The sequence below is a fragment of the Bombina bombina genome, chromosome 1 (genome assembly GCF_027579735.1).
Source record: "Bombina bombina isolate aBomBom1 chromosome 1, aBomBom1.pri, whole genome shotgun sequence".
NCBI classification, from domain to species: domain Eukaryota; kingdom Metazoa; phylum Chordata; class Amphibia; order Anura; family Bombinatoridae; genus Bombina; species Bombina bombina.
Window position 1 is genome coordinate 1,318,144,530 of NC_069499.1, and position 23,938 is coordinate 1,318,168,467.

Sequence of the window (23,938 nt, forward strand, 5' to 3'; positions counted from 1 at the left end):
AAAATACCATTGACTTTAGAGGAGGTTCTCTCTGAATTTGCTAAATATCTTAGGGTGAACTTTAGCATAATTAAAGCTCCTGTTTGGGGCTAGTGCCTTTTTGCGAAATCAAGCCTTTTTTTAATTTATTTTTAAGATAGTAACAAAGGTTTAGGCTTTTTTGGAGCACGCTCATCACGAGTAAAAAGATATGTTAAAAGGACAGTCAAATAATCAAACACAGATAATAGGCATCCTTGCAATTAAAGAAAGTTAATCCAAAACAATGTTATGCCTGTGCTTAACCATATACCATCCAGTCCACGAGAGTAATCAACCACGTTTTCCTTCAAAAGGAATCCATGTTATCAACATAGATTCCTTTTCTGTACATGGTTATGGGCAAAAAAAGTCTTCTATTTAAATGTATTACTTTGTTAATCCATTAAAAGGGACATTAAACACTTTGAGATGGTAATATAAAATGATAAATTGTATATATAAAACAACTCTGCAATATACTTTCATTATTTATTTTGTCCTCTTTGCCTGTAATTCCATTCTGAAATTGTGAGCTTTTCAGTTTCTGTTAGAAATGGAAGTGCAGAACACTGTTAAATCCAGCACAACCATTGGCTGCACACTCTAATTACCTATGTATAACTGTCCCTAATTGTCCACAGCAGAGAAGGTAACACAAGTTACAACATGGCAGCTCCCAGTGTTTTATAGACACTAAAACTTTACACTTATTTTGTCACTTATTAAACAACTAATGAAACTTTAAAAAATACATCTACATGTTAGTCATGGACTAATCTTTTCTTTGAATGCATCATTCTATCTAGCATGTATTTAGTGTTTAATGTCCCTTTAAGGAGACGTGAAGTAAGTTAAAACTCAATCCATTTAGTGTACACAACATAAACAAATATATATATATGTAACACAGTTTGGCATTCAGTGCACTCTGTACAGCTTACATGGGGGAAATTGAGCATTGAATTGAAATTTTTTAACTTATTTAGGTCAAATATTTAAGCCACTATGTTTAACCACTTCAATTGCATGAAAAATTAGAAGTCTGCATGTACTGGAAGGTATGGTTGTTAACCATTGCTATATATTTATGGTGGTTCTTGCTCGGTTACAGTTTTATTTAGTATTAATAATTAGGAAACAATGGTGAGGCTTTTTCCAAAACATTGTAGTCTGCATATACATAGCTAGTCTGAATTGCAAAAAATCAGCAGACAAAATATTGAAAAAATCTGAGCTGCAAATTAATTATTAAACCTTGAGAAACACCTTTATCTAAATCTTCTAACAGAGAATCTGAGTTATCGCCAATGTTGAGCTCTCATTGACTGCCTTGTGTTACCAGACGTATCCGAGTCTCTCATTGGATGGCTTGTTCTGATACTCCAGTCAAAGATTCTCATTGGGGGTAGCAGATTAATAAAAAATTCTCTTGCTTTTGAACGTTTGATAGAAAAGCTTAAATGCTGGCATTATATTAAATGTCAAAAAAAAAACAAAGAACAAAGCAAATTTGACAAGCAAATTGGAAACTTATTTAAGAATGTTATGCTTTACCTGAATAATGAAAGTTTGATTTTATCTTTACAGTTACTTTAATATTCCTTGAAAGTATTTCAAAACTGTACGGTCGTTCTTACTGTACTAAGCAAAAATCTTATTCAAATAATAACTGTTTATGCTCATTAAGATCACAAGAGAAACAGTTTTTGGATTATCCACTGCTTTATGGGTCTCTGAACATAGAATGGTATTTTGAATGCAGAAAAGACTGGGCATAATTAATGTTCACTTTAATTTTGATAGTAGACTATATATAGATACCATGTAATTGTGTGACAGGCATCTGTGCACCTGTTTATTTGGCAAATTCATCTATAAATGTGTTGAGCTGAAAATATCTATATTTGTGTTCCAATGTAGAAGACATTTCTACTTGGCACCTTCTTTTAGTTGCTACTTGATAATTTAAAATCACAAAGGTTTAAAAGGACAAACAAAATGTCGATATTGATCATATTGCGTGCGTTTATACAAGGCTTGGTTTCGTCACACAGTAGTAGTGCATTCAAGACAGTACTCACTAAAGGAAGCTATGTACTGCAAAATGAATTACCAAAAACTGCCAAAATATGTTATAATAACCCATTTTAACTCATCTCATATTATATTATGGAAGATGGCTCTTTATGGTGTAGTTTTATATAGTTTACAGGAACCTGCAATATACAAAATAGTGATTGCTTAGATCAAGGCAGGAGCTCATTTTATATGATGTATACTGGCAACAGAAAATACGTTAAGCTGCTTAGCACATCATTGCATTTCACTTTAAATATATGCATTTTTGCAATATACTTGCATTTCCAAAAATGATTATAGTGAAAGATATGCAAGCTTTTACTGTGCATGTGCACATTAAACATATTATGTGCTTAGTGCACCAGCATATTAAACAGTGTGTCTGCTCAGACATCTGGCAGTAACTTGCATCATATTATCATCCACACAATACAAGGCAACACCAGCTCTCTGAACAGTGTGTGATGCTAATGTGAGAAGCATATTGAAATATGCGTTACCTGCCCATGCACAATAAAACCTCAACCTTACTTAAAACAGTGATAGCTTTTACTAGATGCATTTTTGATTAAAAAAAAACAAAACTGAGTTGTTCGCTCCTGGTAGAGTGCTTCTCTCTTTGTATGCATTTGTATTATGACCCTGGGGAGGTCTCCCAAAAAAAGTGATGGGGGAAACCAGATGTGGACTCCTTGTCCAGTGTGCTTAGAGAAATGTGGCTGCTCCTGACTGACAAGGTCCATAGGAGGCCAAAACAATTGTCTGGGGTTGTCATGTCCCTTGTTCAGAGGAGAATTGCCTGGAATTTCAGGGGTTGGACTGACCTTACTTAGCGGGATCGGACTGATCTACTTCAGGAAAGTTTTCCTCTGTGAAAAGCGCAACTGGGATAAAAGAGGCTTCTCCTAGATGGTAACTCGCCATAGAACAAGCTACTGAGCTGTTTGTTCCTGGTATAGCCCTTCTCTCTATGTATGCATGAAGTCTACAGATTCCTGCTTGCTCGTTTTTGTAATCTGTCTTTTAATATGCAGGGGAGGGGGGTGTCTGCTCTTCCTGCTTTCCCCGCATCTTTTACTGGATGTCCTAGCATAACATCATCAACAGTGCTAAATTGGGAGCTTCTAAGTAAGTTTTTAAATGGTTTTACACTGATATTTTAGTTTCTGTTCAATGTCTTCTTTATAGTAGTGTCTATTACATGCAGTTATATGAAAATTGGTGTATACTGTCCCTTTAAACTAAAGCCATATTTTTAATGAAAAAAAAGGAGGTACGAAAAAAAAAAAAAAAAAAAAGACGAGCAATATCATTAATATTTGTGCAAGCCCTTATGAAACAAAGGGTCAAAATGTAAAATTGCGGAATGATGTATCTGTGTCCAAAAGTGCTTGCTGCCCATAAACATACAGTAAACATTCATACCCAACATATAATCTTGGTAAGTCTTGAATCTTTCATAAAACAGGAGGCTGCCGGTTTGAAACATATCTGGAAACAGCATGTTTTCGGGTGGCACAAGGCGTGGTAACACGGTACCCAGTTTGTCATTACTTCCATAATCACTGTTGCGGTCAAACTCATCTTGAAATAAGTCTAGGGACAAAAAGAATGCAATAAACATTTTTATAGAGGTCAAATATAAGTACATATTTGTTAATTATTCAAAAATGATTTACTGTGAGTCATAACGGTTAGCAACACATAGTGATGGCACTAGAACTAAAGGGACATGAAACCAAAGAAAACATTTTTGAATTGTATTATCAAATTCACTGTATTCTTGTTATCCTTTGTTGAAGAGCATACCAAGATAAGCTGAGGACTGTGCACTTTTGAAAACTATGGCAGCAGAGCCTGCAAACAATTTAAAGTTGTTACAAACATTGTTGTAGACACTGGGGACGTTTAGTGCTCAAGAGACATGCATACTCTACAACAAAGGAAAACAAAAGAACAAAGTAAATTAGAAAGTTTATTTTTATTTCATTTCGTAACTAAAACTTAAATTTGTCCCTGAAAAGCACAATAGCATTTCTGATTGCCACTGTTACATAGTATAATGTGCTGTGGTATTATCAGATGGAGAAAGAAAAAAAAAAAAAAGTAGAAAACAACAGACATAGGCAATGATTGAAAAATATTTGATTAAAGAAACCTATATTGTAAGAATATCATAATAAAATTGCTGAATAAAGCATGCAATTTTAAGAGACTTTTTAAATTAATTCTATTAGCAAATTTTTATTATCCTTTTGTAGAAAAAAAAACAATTTAAGAACTTACCTGATGAATTAATTTATTTCATGGTGGCAAGAGTCCACGAACGGCTACATATGGGTTATACATTCCTACCAGGAGGCGGCAAAGCTTTCCAAACCTCAAAAGCCTATAAATACCCTGGCCACATCACAGATACCTCCGTTTTAAGTATAGCCAAGTGGTGAGGTATTTAAAAGGAGTAAAAGCCAATAATGAGGAGCAGGAAAAAAAGAGATGTTTATTAAACAAAGAAATATAACCACAAATGGGTTGGGCCTCGTGGACTCTCGCCATGATGAAAGATGAATTTATCAGGTAAATTCTTACATAGATTATGTTTTCTTTCATATAGGTGGCGAGAGTATACAAGCTGCTATGAGATATAGTACCCAAGATGTGGAAGTCCATGAGTAACAAGAAAGGAAGGGATAAAATAAAAATAAAAAACTCAACAAAAAATGTCTTATGACAAAAAAAAAAAAAAAACTCAAAATTATAGGCACAATTAAACTGAGACAACTGCCTGAAGAACCTCTCTACCAAAAGCTGCTTCTGATAAGGCAAAAACATAAAAATGGTCAAATTTAGTTAAGGTATGCAGAGAAGACCAAGTGGCTGCTTTGCAAATGTGATCAACTGAAGCCTCATTCTTGAAAGCCCAAGATGTGGCAACCGATATAGTAGAATGAGCTTTAATTCTCTGAGGTGGAGACTGACACGCCTCCAAATAAGCCTTGTGAATCAAAAAGTTACACCCAAGAGGCTAAAGAAATAGCTGAGGCCTTCTGACCTTTTCTAGAAGCACAAAAAAAAAAGAACAGAGAGACTAGAAGTCTGTCTGAAATCTTTAGTAGCATCACCATAATATTTTAATGCTCTAAAAACATCCAAAGAATGCAAGATTCTTTCAGAAGATTTTTTCAGATTAGGACAAAAGAAAGGAACAATAACTTCCCTATTAATGTTGTTAGAATTAACAACCTTCGGTCCGCAAAAACTAAATTTATACTTACCTGATAAATTTATTTATTTCTTGACACGGTGAGTCCACAGATCATCTAATTACTATTGGGATATTCACCTCCTGGCCAGCAGGAGGGGACAAAGAGCACCACAGCAAAGCTGTTAAATATCACCTCCCTTCCCTCCAACTTCAGTCATTCGACGGAAGTAAAGGAGAGAAAGGAAGCAACAAGGTGCAGAGTAGCCTGAGGTTTAAAACATAAAAATTTTTTATCAGGAAAGCATCAATTTTGTTTTCTTTCTAATGACACGGTGAGTTCACAGATCATCTAATTACTAATGGGAATCAATACCCAGGCTAGAGGACACAGATGATAAGGGAGGGACAAGACATGGAACCTAAACAGAAAGAACCACTGCTTGAAAAACCTCTCCCCCAAAGGAAGCCTCAGCCGAGGCAAAAGTATCAAACTTATAGAATTTTGAGAAAGTGTGTAGAGAGGACCAAGTTGCAGCCTTGCAAATCTGTTCCACAGAAGCTTCATTTTGAATGCCCAGAAAGAGGAAACAGCCCTCGCAGAATGAGCCATAACCTTCTCAGGAGGCTGATGTCCAGCAGTTTCATAGGCGAAGCAAATTATACTCTTCAGCCACAAAGAAAGAAGTAGCCGTAGCTTTCTGCTCATTACGTTTCCCAGAGAAAACTACAAACAGAGCTAGAACCACGTCTAGGTTGTGCAGAAGACGTTCCTTATGAGGAGGAGGATTAGGACATAAAGAAGGAACAACAATCTCCTGATTAATGTCCCGATCTGAAACTACTTTAGGAAGATAACCTAATTTAGTACGTAAAACAACTTTATCTGAATGAAAAATAAGGTACGGAGACTCATACTGTAAAGCCGAGAGCTCAGAGACTCTACGAGCAGAAGAAATAGCAACATGAATCAAAAACCTTCCAAGAAAACAACTTAATATCTAAGGAATGCATAGGCTAAAACGGAGCCTGCTTAAGAACAAAATTAAGACTCCAGGGAACCTCTGCCAGACGTTTATGTAACAAAATAGACAAGGCAGAAATCTGACCCTTCAAGGAGAAACTAGATTTGGATGAAGGAAGGGCCCTTGAAGTAGAAGGTCCTTCCTTAGAGGAAGCTCCCAAAGGGGGAGAGATCACATCTCTAGTAGGTCTGTATACCAAATCCTGCAAGGCCATGCCGGAGAAGTGAGAATCACCAATGCTCTCTCTTGCTTGAGCCGAGCAATGACTCGAGAAAGGAGAGCGAACGGAGGAAATAGGTATGCAAGACTGAAGTTCCAAGGAACTGCCAGAGCATCTATCAGAACTGCCTGAGGGTCCCTGGACCTCGACCCGTACCTCAGGAGCTTGGCATTCTGACAAGATGCCATGAGATCTAGATCTAGCTGTCCCCATTCGAAAATAAAGTTGAAAAACACTTACGGATGTCCCATTCTCCCGGGTGAAAGGTCTGTCTGCTCAGAAAATCTGCTTCCCAATTGTCCACTCCTGGAATGTGGATCGCAGATAGACAACAGTTGTGGGTCTCTGCCCACTGAATAATCTTGGACACCTCTTTCATGGTCAAAGAACTCAGAGTTCAACCCTGATGGTTGATGTAAGCCACTGAGGTTATGATGTCAGACTGAAATCTGATAAACCGGGCAGAAGCTAACTGAAGACAGGCCAGAATAGCATTGAAGATTTCTCTTAGCTCTAGAATGTTTATGGAGAGAACAGATTCTTCCCGAGTCCATGTCCCCTGATCCCTTAGGCGGCCCCAGACTGCTCCCCAACCAATCAGGCTGGCGTATGTTGTCACTATCACCCAGGTAGGTCTGCAAAAACAGGTTCCCTGGGAGAGACAACCACCAAGAAAGAGAATCTGAACCAAATTAATTTGCGGAGACAGATCCGCATAATCCCTGTTCCACTGCCTGAGCATGCATAATTGCAGAGGTCTGAGATGGAAACGAGCAAAAGGAATAATATCCATGGTGGCTACCATCAGACCTATTACCTCCATACATTGAGCCACTGATGGCTGAGGAGAGGACTGAAGAGACAGACAAGAATTGAAAGTCTTGGATTTTCTGACCTCTGTCAGAAATATCTTCATTAGAACTGAATCTATTATGGTTCCCAAGAAGACTACCCTTGGAGATGGAAATAAGGAATTCTTTTCCAGATTCACCTTCCAACCGTGAGAACGCAGGAAGGATAAAAGCACCTCCGTGTGGGAGATTGCTAGTTGAAAGGACTGGGCCTGAACCAGAATGTCGTCCAGATAAGGCGCCACTGCAATACCCTGTAACCAGAGCACTGCCAACAGAGATCCCAGAACCTTTGAAAAAATTCTGGGAGCTGTAGCAAATCTAAAGGGAAGAGACACAAACTGAAAGTGTTTATGGAGAAAGGCAAATCTCGGAAACTTGTGATGATCCTTGTGGATGGGAACATGAAGGTACGGATAGATCCCGAACACAACGTAAGAACGCCTCTTTATCTGGTCGACAGATATTGAGAGAAGAAATCTGCCCCTGGGGGGAAAGGTCTTGATTTTTAGTTTGTATCCTTGGGACACAATGTCTATCGCCCAAGGATCCTGAACATCCCGAACCCAAGCCTGAGCAAAAAAAGGAAAGTCTGCCCCCCACAAGATCCGGTCCTGGATCGGGGGCATACCCTTCATGCTGACTTTGATTCATTAGCAGGCTTCTTGGATTGCTTTCTCTTATTCCAAGATTGTTTGGGTCTCCAGGCAGGTTTGGACTGTTCCTGTTTTGTAGAGGGAGAAGAAAGTTTACCCATGAAGTTTCGAAAGGAACGAAAATTACTCTGAAGTCCCTTCTGCTTATTTTTCTTATCCTGAGGAAGGAAATGTCTTTTTCCTCCTGTAATGTCAGAAATAATCTCAGCCAAGGCTGGGCCAAACAAGGTCTTACCCTTATAAGGAATAGCCAAAAGCCTAGACTTAGACGACACGTCTGCAGACCAAGATTTCAACCATAACACATGAGGAACAAAAAGGAATTGGTGGTTCAATATTAGCGTTCAAACAAAAAGGACATCTGAAATCTACAACAGAGACTTAACAGAATAAATATAAATAAATTATGAACAAATTTAATAAAGAAAAAAACGAACATGTGTCAAATAATATTTGAAACATTGAGAATTACATTTCTTATAAAATACAGACTAGAGTTTTGTTAAAACACTGTTAACAGGGTATCGCTAAAAGGAAAAACAGCTATTAAAATGTGTCCAATCTCAGAACATAGATTATAACTGTATATAACAAGTTAAAATAGAATCTCAGCCTTAACACATGAGGTTACAAACACTTTTTCCCAGTGAATTACCATCTACATTTGAGGAGTAGTATTTTTTCTAATATATTCGTCCCATATTGCCTGTATCATAACATAATTTATGTTTACCTGATAAATTTATTTCTCTTGTGGTGTATCCAGTCCACGGATCATCCATTACTTGTGGGATATTCTCATTCCCAACAGGAAGTTGCAGGAGGACACCCACAGCAGAGCTGTCTATATAGCTCCTCCCCTAACTGCCATATCCAGTCATTCGACCGAAAACAAGCAGAGAAAGGAGAAACCATAGGGTGCAGTGGTGACAGTTAAAAAATAACTGCCTTAAAATTACAGGGCGGGCCGTGGACTGGATACACCACAAGAGAAATAAATTTATCAGGTAAACATAAATTATGTTTTCTCTTGTAAGGTGTATCCAGTCCACGGATCATCCATTACTTGTGGGATACCAATACCAAAGCACACGGATGAAGGGAGGGACAAGGCAGGTACTTAAACGGAAGGTACCACTGCCTGCAAAACCTCTCTCCCAAAAATAGCCTCTGAAGAAGCAAAAGTATCAAATTTGTAGAATTTTGAAAAAGTATGAAGCGAAGACCAAGTCGCCGCCTTACAAATCTGTTCAACAGAAGACTCATTTTTAAAGGCCCATGTGGAAGCCACAGCTCTAGTAGAATGAGCTGTAATCCTTTCAGGAGGCTGCTGGCCAGCAGTCTCATAGGCTAAGCGGATTATGCTTCTTAGCCAAAAAGAAAGGTTGCCGAAGCCTTTTGACCTCTCCTCTGTCCAGAGTAGACAACAAACAAAGCAGATGTTTGACGAAAATCTTTAGTAGCTTGCAAGTAAAACTTTAAAGCACGAACCACGTCCAGATTGTGTAATAGACGTTCCTTCTTTGAAGAAGGATTAGGACACAAAGATGGAACAACAATCTCTTAATTGATATTCTTATTAGATACTACCTTAGGTAAAAACCCAGGTTGGTACGCAGGACTACCTTATCCGCATGGAAGATCAGATAAGGAGAAACACATTGTAAAGCAGATAACTGAGACTCTACGAGCCGAGGAAATAGCTACCAAAAACAGAACTTTCCAAGATAAAAGTTTGATATCTATGGAACGAAGAGGTTCAAACGGAACTCCTTGAAGAACCTTAAGAACCAGATTTAAGCTCCATGGCAGAGCAACAGGTTTAATCACAGGCTTGATTCTAACTAAGCCCTGACAAAATGCCTGAATGTCTGGAACATCTGCCAGACACTTGTGCAAAAGGATAGACAGGGCAGGAATCTGTCCCTTTAAGGAACTAGCCGACAATCCTTTCTCCAATCCTTCTTGGAGAAAAGATAATATCCTGGGAATCCTAACCTTACTCCATGAGTAACCCTTGGATTCACACCAATAAATATATTTACGCCATATTTTATGGTAAATTTTCCTGGTGACAGGCTTTCGTGCCTGTATTAAGGTATCAATGACTGACTCTGAGAAGCCACGATTTGATAACATCAAGCGTTCAATCTCCAGGCAGTCAGTCTCCGAGTAATTAGATTTGGATGATTGAAAGGAACTTGTAGTAGAAGGTCTTGTCTTAACGGCAGAGTCCAAGGTGGAAAGGATGACATGACCACTAGATCTGCATACCAGGTCCTGCGAGGCCACACAGGCGCTATCAAGATCCCCGATGCTCTCTCCTGCTTGATCTTGGAAATCAGACGAGGGAGCAGAGGAAACGGTGGAAACACATAAGCAAACACCTCCGGATGGAGTTCCCACTCCCCCGGATGAAAAGTCTGACGACTTAGAAAATCCTCCTCCCAGTTCTCTACACCTGGGATATGGATAGCTGATAGGTGGCAAGAGTGAATCTCTGCCCAGCGAATTATCTTTGAGACTTCTAACATCGCTAGGGAACTCCTTGTTCCCCCTTGATGGTTGATGTAAGCCACAGTCGTGATGTTGTCCGACTGAAATCTGATGTTCCTCAGTGTTGCTAACTGAGGCCAAGCCTGAAGAGCATTGAATATCGCTCTCAGTTCCAGAATATTTATTGGAAGGAGTGACTCCTCCTGAGTCCACGATCCCTGAGCCTTCAGGGAGTTCCAGACTGCACCCCAACCTAGAAGGCTGGCATCTGTCGTTACAATTGTCCAATCTGGCCTGCAAAAAGGTCATACCTTTGGACAGATGGACCCGAGATAGCCACCAGAGAAGAGAATCACTGGTCTCTTGATCCAGATTTAGTAGAGGGGACAAATCTGTGTAATCCCCATTCCACTGAATGAGCATGCAGAGTTGCAGCGGTCTGATATGTAGGCGTGCAAACGGCACTATGTCCATTGCCGCTACCATTAAGCCGATTACTTCCATGCACTGAGCCACCGAAGGGCGAGGAATGGAATAAAGAACACGGCAGGAATTTAGAAGCTTTGATAACCTGGACTCCGTCAGGTAAATTTTCATTTCTACAGAATCTATCAGAGTCCCTAGGAAGGAAACTCTTGTGAGGGGGATAGAGAACTCTTATCCTCGTTCACCTTCCACCCATGCGACCTCAGAAATGCCAACACTATGTCCATATGAGACTTGGCAATTTGGAAGTTTGACGCCTGAATCAGGATGTCGTCTAAATAAGGGGCCACTGCTATGCCCCGCGGCCTTAGAACCGCCAGAAGCGACCCCAGAACCTTTGTAAAAATTCTTGGGGCTGTAGCTAACCCAAAGGGAAGAGCTACAATCTGGTAATGCCTGTCTAGGAAGGCAAACCTTAGAAACCGATGATGATCTTTGTGTATCGGAATGTGAAGATAAGCATCCTTTAAATCCACTGTAGTTATGTATTGACCCTCCTGGATCATAGGTAGGATGGTACGAATAGTCTCCATCTTGAATGATGGAACTCTGAGGAATTTGTTTAAGATCTTTATATCCAAAATTGGTCTGAAGGTTCCCTCTTTTTTGGGAACCACAAACAGATTTGAGTAAAATCCCTGTCCCTGTTCCTCCTTTGGAACTGGATGGATCACTCCCATAACTAGGTGGTCTTGTACACAGTGTAAGAATGACTCTCTCTTTATTTGGTTTGCAGATAATTGTGAAAGGTGAAATCTCCCTTTTGGTGGGGGGGAAACCTTGAGGTCCAGAAGATATCCCTGGGATATAATTTCCAACGCCCAGGAATCCTGGACATCTCTTGCCCACACCTGGGTGAAGAGCGAAAGTCTGCCCCCTACTAGATCCGTTACCGGATAGGGGGCCGTTCCTTCATGCTGTCTTAGAGGCAGCAGCAGGCTTTTTGGCCTGCTTACCCTTGTTCCAGGTCTGGTTAGGTCTCCAGACCGTCTTGGACTGAGCAAAAGTTTCCTCTTGTTTTGCATTAGAGGAAGTTGATGCCACACTTGCCTTGAAGTTTCGAAAGGCACGAAAATTAGACTGTCTGGCCCTTGATTTGGTCCTATCCTGAGGAAGGGCATGACCTTTTCCTCCAGTGATATCAGCAATAATCTCCTTCAAACCAGGCCCGAATAGGGTCTGCCCCTTGAAGGGAATGTTAAGCAGCTTAGACTTTGAAGTAACATCAGCTGACCATGATTTAAGCCATATCGCTCTGCGCGCCTGGATAGCAAAACCAGAATTCTTAGCCGTTAGTTTAGTCAAATGAACAATGGCATCAGAAAAAAAAGAATTGGCTAGCTTAAGTGCTCTAAGCTTGTCAAGTATGTCATCCAATGGAGTTGCTACCTGTAAAGCCTCTTCCAGAGACTCAAACCAGAACGCTGCAGCAGCAGTGACAGGAGAAATGCATGCAAGGGGCTGTAGGTTAAAACCTTGTTGAATAAACATTTTCTTAAGGTAACCCTCTAACTTTTTATCCATTGGATCTAAGAAAGCACAACTGTCCTCGACAGGGATAGTAGTACGCTTTGCTAGAGTAGAAACTGCTCCCTCCACCTTAGGAACTGTCTGCCATAAGTCCCGTGTGGTGGCATCTATTGGAAACATTTTTCTAAAAATAGGAGGGGGAGAGAACGGCACACCTGGTCTATCCCATTCCTTAGTAATAATATCTGTAAACCTTTTAGGTATTGGAAAAGCATCAGTGCACACCGGCACTGCATAGTATTTATCCAGTCTACACAATTTCTCTGGCACTGCAATTGTATCACAGTCATTCAGAGTAGCTAAAACCTCCCTGAGTAACACGCGGAGGTGTTCAAGCTTATATTTAAATGTAGAGATATCAGAATCGGGTTGCCTCATCTTCCCTGAGTCAGAAACATCACCCACAGAAAGAAGCTCTCCTTCTTCAGCTTCTGCATATTGTGAGGCAGTATCAGACATAGCTCTTAAAGCGTCAGTATGCTCTGTATTTCGTCTAACTCCAGAGCTATCTTGCTTTCCTCTAAATTCAGGTAGTCTGGCTAATACCGCTGACAGTGTATTATCCATGACTGCCGCCATGTCTTGTAAAGTAAACGCTATGGGCGCCCTAGATGTACTTGGCGCCATTTGAGCGTGAGTCCCTTGAGCGGGAGTCAAAGGGTTTGACACGTGTGGCGAGTTAGTCGGCATAACTTCCCCCTCGTCAGATTCCTCTGGTGATAATTTTTTTAAAGACAGAATATGATCTTTATTGCTTAAAGTGAAATCAGTACATTTGGTACACATTCTAAGAGGGGTTCCACCATGGCTTTTAAACATAATGAACAAAGGAGTTTCCTCTATGTCAGACATGTTTGTACAGACTAGCAAGCTTGGAAAACACTTTAAATCAAGTTAACAAGCAAATATAAGCAACGGTACTGTGCCTTTAACCTCTTAAGGACATATGACGGAATTTTTCCGTCATAAAACAATTGAGCAAACTGAAAGCTGTGTCCTTAAAGGGTTAAGAGAAACAAATTGTCAGAATTTGAAAAACAGTGAAAAAAGGCAGTAAATCAAACGAAATTTTTACAGTGTGTATAATAAGCTAACAGAGCATTGCACCCACTTGCAAATGGATGATTAACCCCTTAGTTAAAAAAAAAAAGGATAAAAAAAACCCCGATATAGACGTTTTTTAAACAGTCACACCAAACTGCCACAGCCTTGCTGTGGGCCTACCTTCCCCAACAAACGATTTTGGAAAGCCTAAGAGCCCTCTAGAGATGTCCTATAGCATTCAGGGGACTCCTGGAGGAAGCTGGATGTCTCAGTCTGTAAAAGTTACTGCGCAAAAAAAGCGCTAAATTAGTCCCCTCCCACTCATAGTAACATAGTGGAAGGCCTCAGGAAACTGTTTCTAGGCAAATTTAAGCCAGCCATGTGGAAAAAACTAGGCCCCAATAAAGTTTTATCACCAAAGTATATATAAAAACGTTTAAACATGCCAGCAAACGTTTTATATTGTAAATATAAAAGAGTATTACCTCAGAAAGTAAGCATGATACCAGTCGCTATTAAATCACTGTGTTCAGGCTTACCTTACATAAATTTGGTATCAGCAGCATTTTCTAGCATTTCACATCTTCTAGAAAAAATCTTAACTGCACATACCTAATAGCAGGATAACCTGCACGCCATTCCCCCGCTGAAGTTATCTCTCTCTTCAGTCATGTGTGAGAACAGCAATGGATCTTAGTTACAACCTGCTAAGATCATAGAAATCACAGGCAGATTCTTCTATTTTTCTGCCTGGAACAAAATAGTACAACTCCGGCACCATTTAAAAATAATAAACTTTTGATTGAAGCAAAATAACTGCTACATTTCACCACTTTCTCTCTTACTACCTCCATGCTTGTTGAGAGTTGCAAGAGAATGACTGGATATGGCAGTTAGGGGAGGAGCTATATAGACAGCTCTGCTGTGGGTGTCCTCTTGCAACTTCCTGTTGGGAATGAGAATATCCCACAAGTAATGGATGATCCGTGGACTGGATACACCTTACAAGAGAAAAAGCATTCTGTGTTACCTCTCTTAAAAACGGAATATTCCTCCAATTCCAACAACTCAGTGACCTTATCTCTTCCACATTGCCAGAGAGGGGACATCCCCTGACCTCCAAATTCTGGCTATCAATATTTTAACACTATTGGTAAATATCCTAAATAGAGGAAGAAGATATTTGGAGGGCAGTTGGATAGACTTATTTAACAACCAGATCAGGGGGTCAGGTGGTAGTTATTTGTAAGATATTTTCTACTTTGCGAATGACCTCGCACCAGTAATGGTTTATTCGAGAGCACCACCACGTGTCCCATTCGGCTCCCCACATGGCCACATCTCCAACATTTATTGCTAGTTTTAGGGTACAGGCGATGTAGCTTTCGGGGGGTTAAATACCAGCAGTGCAAAATTTTGTAATTGGCTTCCAAAATGGAAGCTGAAGTAGAAGATTTTTTAGTATTTATAAACATATTAGTCACTGTTTGCGGGAGAATAATTATTCCCAACTCTCTCTCCCACATCTCAATAGAGTATGGTAAATTGCCTGGAGGGGTTGGATATTTTTATAGATGATGGAAAGGGAATGTTTTATTGGTGATCTTGAGTATAGTTTCTCAATGTTAGTAGGAGGACGTACCAAGTTGTTTCTGTGTTTGTGGGTGTAGATATAATTATGCAATCACCTGTAGGAGAACCAATTACTCACCCAGTCATAGCCTTTATCTAATAGTTGATCTTATGTGCATATGGTTTCGTTAGCAGCCACGTTGTGTACAGATATGTCTTTAGTTATTGGGTCTTGGGAATTTGAGTCAATTAGGAGTTACACAGAGAATTCAGTGTTGTGAAGTAGGGAAGTCAAGGGGCCTGGAATGGAAGATATGGGTAATGTTTTGAGGCCAAATCCCATTGTAGGGGGGTTTCCCTAGTGATTGTGTTAGTAAGCAGCTTATAGTGTTTTGACGTGGGCTGCCTGATGAGCTCAGTGCGACAAACGCTTCAGACAAATAAAGGAACTTTTAGCATCAAGTATTTTATACTTCATGACTGAAAGTACCCTTTATTAGTTCCACTGGTAAATCCTAATGTTTCCCAAACGCTAAGATTTACTATCACTTTAAGCTGGTGCTTTAGTGTAACTGCCTAAATGTAAAATTTAATTGCGTCTCAAAATTGCCTGCAGAACATTTTTATATATATATATATATATATATATATATATATATATATATATATATATATATATATATATATATATATATATATATATATATATATATATATATATATTTTGCAGAAAGTTAAGAAAAGTTCTGCCTCTGGGGTTACAAGTAAAACATGGGATAAAGAAATCAAAGGAATTTAGAAAATGTTAGTAACTGGAACTATGTTGCTGCCCTAAGGTAAGGAAAGATAAAAAAAAAAAAAAAGGCTTTTTAAATTAAGAAACAAACATTAGCATGTTCTTGCTATAGATACACACATACATATATAAAAAGAAAAAGGTTTACAGTGTTGAGATTGATCTCTTCTGGATGTACTTAAAGGGACATAAAAACACATTGTTTCATGATTCAGAAAGAGTATGCAATTTTAAACAATTTTCCAATTTACTTGGTGAAGAACCTATGCAAGTGACAACAAAACTGATTTATTCAGGCTATGAGCATGAGTTTGTTTTTTTAAATAAAAACAAATGGCATTTTGAAATACCCCCCCTTTTAGATGAAAAATGTTGAGTAAAATGTCACTTTTAAAAAGGGACATAAAACCCCAAATTTTTCTTTCTTGATTCAGATTGAGAATACATTGTTTTTATAAATTAGCCTCACTCTCATGTTATTCTTTTTTGAAGAGATATCTAGATAGGTAGAGTGCACATGTCTGGAGCAATATATGTCCAGAAATAGTGCTGGCATCTACTGCTCTTGCTAATGTAGAACACTGTTGCAAAACTGCTGTCATATAGTGCTGCAGACACATGCACACTCCTGAACTTACGTTCCTGCTTTTCAACAAGGGATAACAAGAAAACAAAGAAAATGTGATAGGCATAAATTGGAAAGTGGTTTAAAATTGTATGTTCTATCTGAATCATGAAAGAAAAATGTTTTGTTTATTCTTTGTAGGATACAAGACAATGAAAATAAACATTTCTCAAATGAAATAAGTTTTGTGTCATTTTACAAATTTTCGAGGGTATCTTAGAATAAACATTAATCCTATTATTAGGATTAATCCTAATTTGTGCTATGGTGATAAACAGTATACAGTATGTTCATCTAGACACTGACCTTAGTAGTTTCAAGGCTATTAGTGTTGATGCGCTGCTTGCAAAGGATCTTAAGGTGGGATTGGGAGGTGAAAGGAGGGAGGGATAGGGATCACTGACCCTCTGGGGGAAGTAGCACTCCCGAACTGGTAGCGGATTATGGTGTGCATGCGATGTGTAGCAGGAGGGGGAGTGTTTGATGTGTTAGTGGGGTTCAGGAGTGACCCCTCCCAAATGAATTTTGCGTCTAGGAGGAAGGTTAGTTTGTTATGTTTAAGGAAACCATACTGCTCAAGATTGAGAAGCTCGTTAACCTCGCCAGTCGACATAATCTTAGTGGGAACGGTTGAGGTTTTCCAGTTGCGAGTAATTAGTAGTTTTGCGCTATTAAGTCCTATTTGTAGGGAAAGTGATTTAAGTCTGCATGGTACTTTAGCCAGATCATTTAGCAGTGTGATGCTAGGAGTGAGTTTGAAGTTATCAGAAAGAACTCGCTGAAAGTGAAGTTCTATGGCTGTCCAAAGGGGTTGTATTTTATTGCAGTGCCACCACGTGTTGTAGCCTGCCACATTCTCCACAACCCCGCCAGCATCTGCGGGACGTGTTTGGGTAGATAGAGTTTAGTCTCAACGGGGTAAGATACCACCGGAGAAGGATTTTGTAATTTAACTCTAATATTTTTGGGGATGAGGAGGATTTCTTAGTTAGTCTGAAAATTATGTTCCATGCTCCCTGAACCAATTGGTTATTTAGGTCTGTGTTCCATTTTGTTGTGTACGGCGGTAAACTTGTTTTAAGGTGAGCTGAAGAAGTTTGCATGAGGTAGACAAGGAGTTTTGTATTGCAATACCTTTGTGTTGTAAGTTGTCTTAAGAGGTCTGCTTTAAAAGAGAAAGTGTGTACGAAGTGGTGTAATTGTGCATACTTTAACCAACTGGTAAATCTGCCATCTGCTATCTCTGTCAATTTATCTCTATCTAATAATTTACCTGCTTCTAAGAAGTTAGCTAATGGAACCGTGTAATCACATTCAGTCAGTCTCTTGAATCCCCTATCGAAACCTTCCACCATTTCTGCGTTTAACACTATTGGAAATAAGGGGGATCTGCTGGTAGTTATGCGCTGTCTAGTGAAAATAATGTTATCCCAACTTTTAAATAGGTGCTTATGGATTTCAAGGTGTTGACATTGTGGTGGGCGCAGCTCATTTGGTACCCAGCACAATGCATAAACCAATGGGGTTTTAAGTATATGGGAATCAAGTGAAACCCAGGCTTTGCATGTTCCAGCATTATGCCTATCTAGAAGCAACTGCAAAGTTACCGCTAGATAATCTTTTTTGGGGAGGCCTAGGCCTCCATTTATTGTGGGTCTGTATAAGGTATCTACTAACTCTGGGCTTGCATTTTCCCCACACAAAGGAATTAATGGTGCTTTGTAGGCATTTTATAAACCAGTTGGGAATTTGCATCAACAGGGCTTGCAGTATGTATAGTATTCTAGGGAGGGTAGTCATTTTTATTGCCTGAATTCATCCCCACCAAGAAAGTGGTCTGTTAGCCCATGTTGAGACGTCCCTTTGTGCGTTGTTTAGTAATGAGTTGTAATTTTTATCAAAGAGGATGCCTTGATTAGGGGAAATATGTATCCAAGTATTTGATAGATTCTGATTGTAGAAGCAATGTACATATTGAGGAAAGAGATTGGAATTCTGAGTTGGGTAATGAAATATTTAAGATTTCAGACTTTTGTTTATTAACCAAAATTTTTTCAAATTGGCCAAATTTGTCTAGCTCCTGAAGTATAGCCGGGATAGACAGTGAGGGGGAGGTAACAGAGAAGAGGATATTGTCAGCAAAAAAGCTATTTTGTAATCAAGGGGGCCAAAGGGAATTCCTTAAAATGTTTTTATGAATATGGGAGGCCAAAACTTCCATCATTAAAATAAATAGTATTGGGGAAAGGGGTCAACCTTGACGGGTTCTATTGTGGATTGGGAAGGGATTAGACAATCCCTGTTTGCTTTTTTCTCTAGCACTGGGTTGTGTATAGAGACTAAAGATTTGATTTAAATGTTATGAGGAACTGCCAGTTGGTTCGGTCAAATGCTATTTCTGTATCTATAGACATGAGCACTGAGTTGATGTTATGGTATTTAACGTAGGCGGTCAATGTTAGGGCCCTAAGCGTATTGTCTCTTGCTTCATGGCATGACACAAAGCCCACTTGGTCTGTGTGTATAATGTTGTTAAAAATGCGTTTAATACGATTAGCGAAGATCTTGCCTAAAATCTTAATGTCCGTGTTTAAGAGAGAGATGGGTCGGTAGCTGCTCGGGTCTTGTGGTTTGTTAGGTTATGGTAAAACGGTGATGTGAGCAGCTAACGAGTCAGGGGATAATTTTGAGTTATTGTCTATAGTCTGAAAAAGCATTAGTAGATGTGGGGCTAGGATATTTTTAAAAATTTTGTAGTAGAGGTTGGTGAAGCCGCCTGGGCCTGCGCTTTTACCGGAAGGGAGGTCTGTAATGGCAGTTGTGATCTCTGTCAGGTATATTGTTTTTTTCCAAGTCAGCGATCTGGTCAAGGGTCAATTTAGGCAGGTCAGCTTTTTCTATATATTCTAGCATATTGGTCAAGTGTTACGGGGAGGTGTTGGTGTCAAGGTTGTACAATTGCTTAAAGAAGTTACTAAAGTGGTCAGCTATGGTTCTACTATCATATATATGTTCATCAGATTGAGAATTCAATGTATGTGTAAGGGCTTATCTATCTTTCAGTGCTCTTGCCAAGAGTGTACCTGATCGATTTCCCTCATAGAAATACTTTTTTGAGCATTTTCCTCTGTGCCTTTTTGTATAGTATGGATTTGAGTTGGATTTCTTGCGGATGTTAGGAAAGCTAAGGTGGTGGGGACTTTTGGGAAATTTTTGAGGTGTAGCTCCAGTATGTGTATTTGTGAAGTCAAGGAACGTACTTCAATATCGTATGATTTTTAAAGAAATGCCTTTTGTTTAATGCATTCTCCGCGTAACATTGCTTTATAAGCTTCCCAGATAGCGAGTGGAGAAACGTTTGTGTTATTGTTCTGGAAATATTCCTGCAGTGTGGTTGTTAATGAGTGTAGTGTAGGGGGGTGGTGTAGTAAAAAAAATTCTAATCTCCAAATAAATGGATGTATTGGGGCGTTCCGCCACTCCATTGTTAGAGATATTATAGAGTGGTCAGACCACACTGTAGGGCCTCTCTTTGTATCCTTGAGGAGGGAGAGGCTAGATTTATCAATGTATATGTAGTCTATTCTGGAGTACATGGACCAGGGTTGTGAGTAAAATGTGTAGTTTCATTGAATTGGGTGTTGTACCCTCCATGTGTCAATCAAGCCTAAGTGCAGGGATGCGCAATTCCCGTCGCCCGATGCCCGGGACATGCAGTTCCGTGCGCCGTGCATGTGTTTTTGTGGGGTTTTTTACATTTAGCCCTGCTGCAGGCAAGCAGACCGAAGCAGTGCCAACGCTTTTTTTTTTTTTTTTTTTAATTGTTATTTTAAAAGTGGCCAGCAGGGGGTTTGGCGGTACATACCTGTCCAATGAGTAATTTAACTTAGTGCTTGCAGGAGTGCTTATAAGGTGCAGCGCTTCTTCCGCCCGTCGCAAAAATGACTAATCCGGCTTCATCATCTCTGATGTAAGCAGAGGTTTCCGACGGCCGGGGGAATCGATGGAGCAGTTTTCAGGATTTAGGGTTAGATTTATTCAAGCCGAGGCGGACAGGAGCGCATATACGCGCCTCAGCTCGCCTGTGGCGGGGCGAAATTAGCCGCAGGTATTCGCCATTGCACACGAGCGCAAATCCCGCCCTCTGCCCGTGCACAGCCAATAAAGCGCGGACAGGAGCTGTCAATCTCCTCGGTCTGACTAGACCAAGGAGATTGAATTTCGCCACCTTAGAAGTGGCGAAGAGGATAGGGAAGCGGCGGTCTGGTGACCGCTGCTTGATAAATTACGGCGAGCAAGTTCTTGAGAGAACTTGCAGCCGTAGGGCTTTCATAAATCTAGCCTTAAAAAGGTACGTTTTTGAAGAAAATGCTTGAAATGTCAATTTTGATGAATTAAAGTGCCCTTGTTTTTAATAGGATTATTAAAAACCGGGCACTGATTCGTCAAAATTGACCTTCACTTTAAGTTCACACTGTAAATAGACCTCCAACAACTATCCTAAATTGGATACATGTATTATGTTTTTCCCCCCCCAGTAACTCTTCAGAGCAAAGAATATTTTTTTGAAGCCCCTTACCCATGTAAAATATGTCTGTCTGTGCAGACCTTTTGCAATGTGGCACTTGATTGATGATATACTGTGCATATTTAAAATGCTATTTTAAACTGCCTTGCTTTTTTGTTAAAATTGTGATTATAAAATTAAAAAGGGCAGAGTTGATGTACCAGGGCTACTGGAATTGTCCGATATAGAGAGGAGAGAGAAAAAGACGACGGCACTACTGGTGTTGTGTCCCTTATGATATTAATTTCTCTTATATAATAATAGAGCTAACATTGATATAATCAGAGACTTAGGTGCCTTTCCTCCTCCCCTCCATTGGAGTTAAAGAATCCTACTGGGAAGTCTCTGGATGAGAATGTGGGTTAATTTGCTTTAGGGAAGTGGGTTTCGTGAATGAATACTAAAGAACTTTTCTGTTTAGAAAACCATCGCAAAGCGACAGATCTCTTGGTGGGGGTGTTAAGACCTTTAGCATTTTGTGAGACTATTTGTAGTGTTCTAGTGCCCATTATGTCTGTTGTGTGAGTGGTCTGTAGAAAGTGAAATATGAAGTGTCTTACCTTTAACGTGATCTGCTATAGGTATTTTCCTTCTCCAGGGGTCAGATATGGGTAGAAAAAAAAGCAAGCAGTGTGTCTTTATCTATACAGTCTTGAACAAGAGCAATCAACCAGGCATAGTATCTAAAATGAGTGAGCAAGTAACGAAGTAAAAAACAGTTAAACAATGAACAATTTTAAACCTTGAACAGGGCCCCGACAAGGGTGATTTAAAAAATAAACTCGACCCTGGAGGGGTCTTAGTGTATATTCTAGGAATGTTCAGGGGGGACATAGTGTAAGATTACTACTACAGCTACCCCTCGAGAGTCTATAGAGGGGAATGTGCTGTAAGTTCTTCGATTTTAGGACCCAGGGGAGAGGGGAAAGAGTTGGGTTATTTTGTGGTTCTATGCATTTCCGTGGTGAGGGACAAGGAGCAGAGAAGAGAGGGATAGGGTGCAAATATTTATACATACATCTTGCACGGGGGAGAACATTGGTTCGGTCAGAATGACCCATAATTTGAAAGACCATAAAAGGGGAAGGTATAGTCTCATGGTGGGTCTTTGATGTGAGAGATCGGCTGTTTAGTTGCTGAAGTAGTGGTCTTGCGCTTTTTGTCGAACACTCCCTCGTTTGTTTGCGGGAGTGCTGGTTGTGGTATATGCAGTTATGAACAAAATTTTTCAAGATCTTCATGATCTCTATAGATGGCTTCCTTATTGTCTTTCAGTACTTAGAGAGAAAGGGATTCCCAATTCTCGCAGGTGTGATGTGAGAAATCCAACCTCTTCCCTTTTAGATAAGGTGAGAGGGCTGAGGGCTGGGAATACTTGGAGGGAATCTATTTTGATTGGAGCTTTCTTCCTGGCTGCTGTTATTTTTTTTTTCTTTATCCTTGAAACTGTGGCAAAGTAGTACAACATCTCTCGGTGTAGCCGAGGCTTGGTCCTTAGTGCTCTATGCACGATCTAGTGAGATGTTGACTTCTTCGCTGTCTAGAAGGAATCGGAATATATCTTGTATGTATTGTGGAAGCGCAGCAGGAAGTATGCTTTCAGAGATCCCTCTGATTCTAAGATTTTGGTGTCGGCCACGGTTGTCCAGATCCTCAATTTGTGCTTGCAATTGATTGATTTCAATGGTCTGTTGTTGGTTTTGCATATTAGTTAAATTAGAAGATTCAGACATTTCTTCAGCATGTTCTTTAAGTTGGAGGACTCTGTTACCCAAGTCCGTTATGTCTCTTAACATCTGCCAGACCATCCTTGATTAGTTGGCTAACTTGTGACATAAAAGAAGCAAAATCCTCTTTAGATGGTAGGAAGCGTAGGTCAGCCCTTGTTAAAGGGTGATCATCCTCAGAGTGTGGGGAGTGTGCGTCTTCTCCATCATTACTGTTTTCTGATTGAGGCGATCTGGAGTCACAATGGTGGCCGTCTCTAGTGTTTTGAAATAAGAGTTAATTATAGAGCTCAACGGCGTGTTTGCCTTGTTGGATTTGTCCGATTTTGTTAGACGCTTGGAAGCCATGTGTGCATCTTATGGGTAGTGCGATGTATAAAGTAACCCTGAATAGACTGAATTGCAGAAGCGTGGCTTGTGAGCTCTATTTGCCTGAAATTGGTATATTACAGGGTGATCTCCAGACAATGCCTGTATGAATGGTAAAGCTCACTCTGCAAGGTGGTTGTACATTGTGGTTATATTATTTAATAAAACATTGTGGTTTGTGCCCTACTCGATTCTTTTTCTTAGCTACTTTTCAGGAAATCTGTGCAGGTTAATTTAACAGCTTGGATTGTCCTGTTAATGTTAAAGTATGGAGATGCTTGGGTTATAAGGCCTTTAGACCGTTATGTAGTGTATGAATATGAGAGGGTATATACAGTAGTTAAACTGCCACAGTTAAAATTGCGCTATGTGGTGATGCCCGATTTATTACTTTGGTTGTTTTTTTTCCCCTGTATATAGAGGCTCCGGTAACAATGAGGCAGTATGCATTGCACAATGTGCAATCTGTGTTTAGATATGTCCCTGCCTCTGACTATATCATGACAACTGGCTATTGGAGGGATGTCTTGTGGGCTAGAAGTCGTCTCTTCACATCTGGGCTCATTCGCTTTACTTAAGCTCTGTACTCGTAGACCGGTATTGTGGTGCTTGTGGTGGTAGTGGCTGTCTATTTAATGTGCCACATGTTGCGCTGTTAAAAGAAAATGGAGC

General features: G+C 39.8%; 1 protein-coding gene across 1 annotated transcript in view; it reads right to left on the reverse strand.

Annotated features, from left to right (window-relative positions):
- SHCBP1 (SHC binding and spindle associated 1) overlaps positions 1–23,938 on the reverse strand; it is a 422,105-nt gene that overhangs the window by 378,585 nt on the left and 19,582 nt on the right. The window contains exon 2 of the mRNA XM_053719355.1: positions 3,526–3,696. Within this exon, the coding sequence (XP_053575330.1) occupies positions 3,526–3,696 (171 nt within the window). The remainder of the gene's footprint in view (positions 1–3,525; positions 3,697–23,938) is intronic.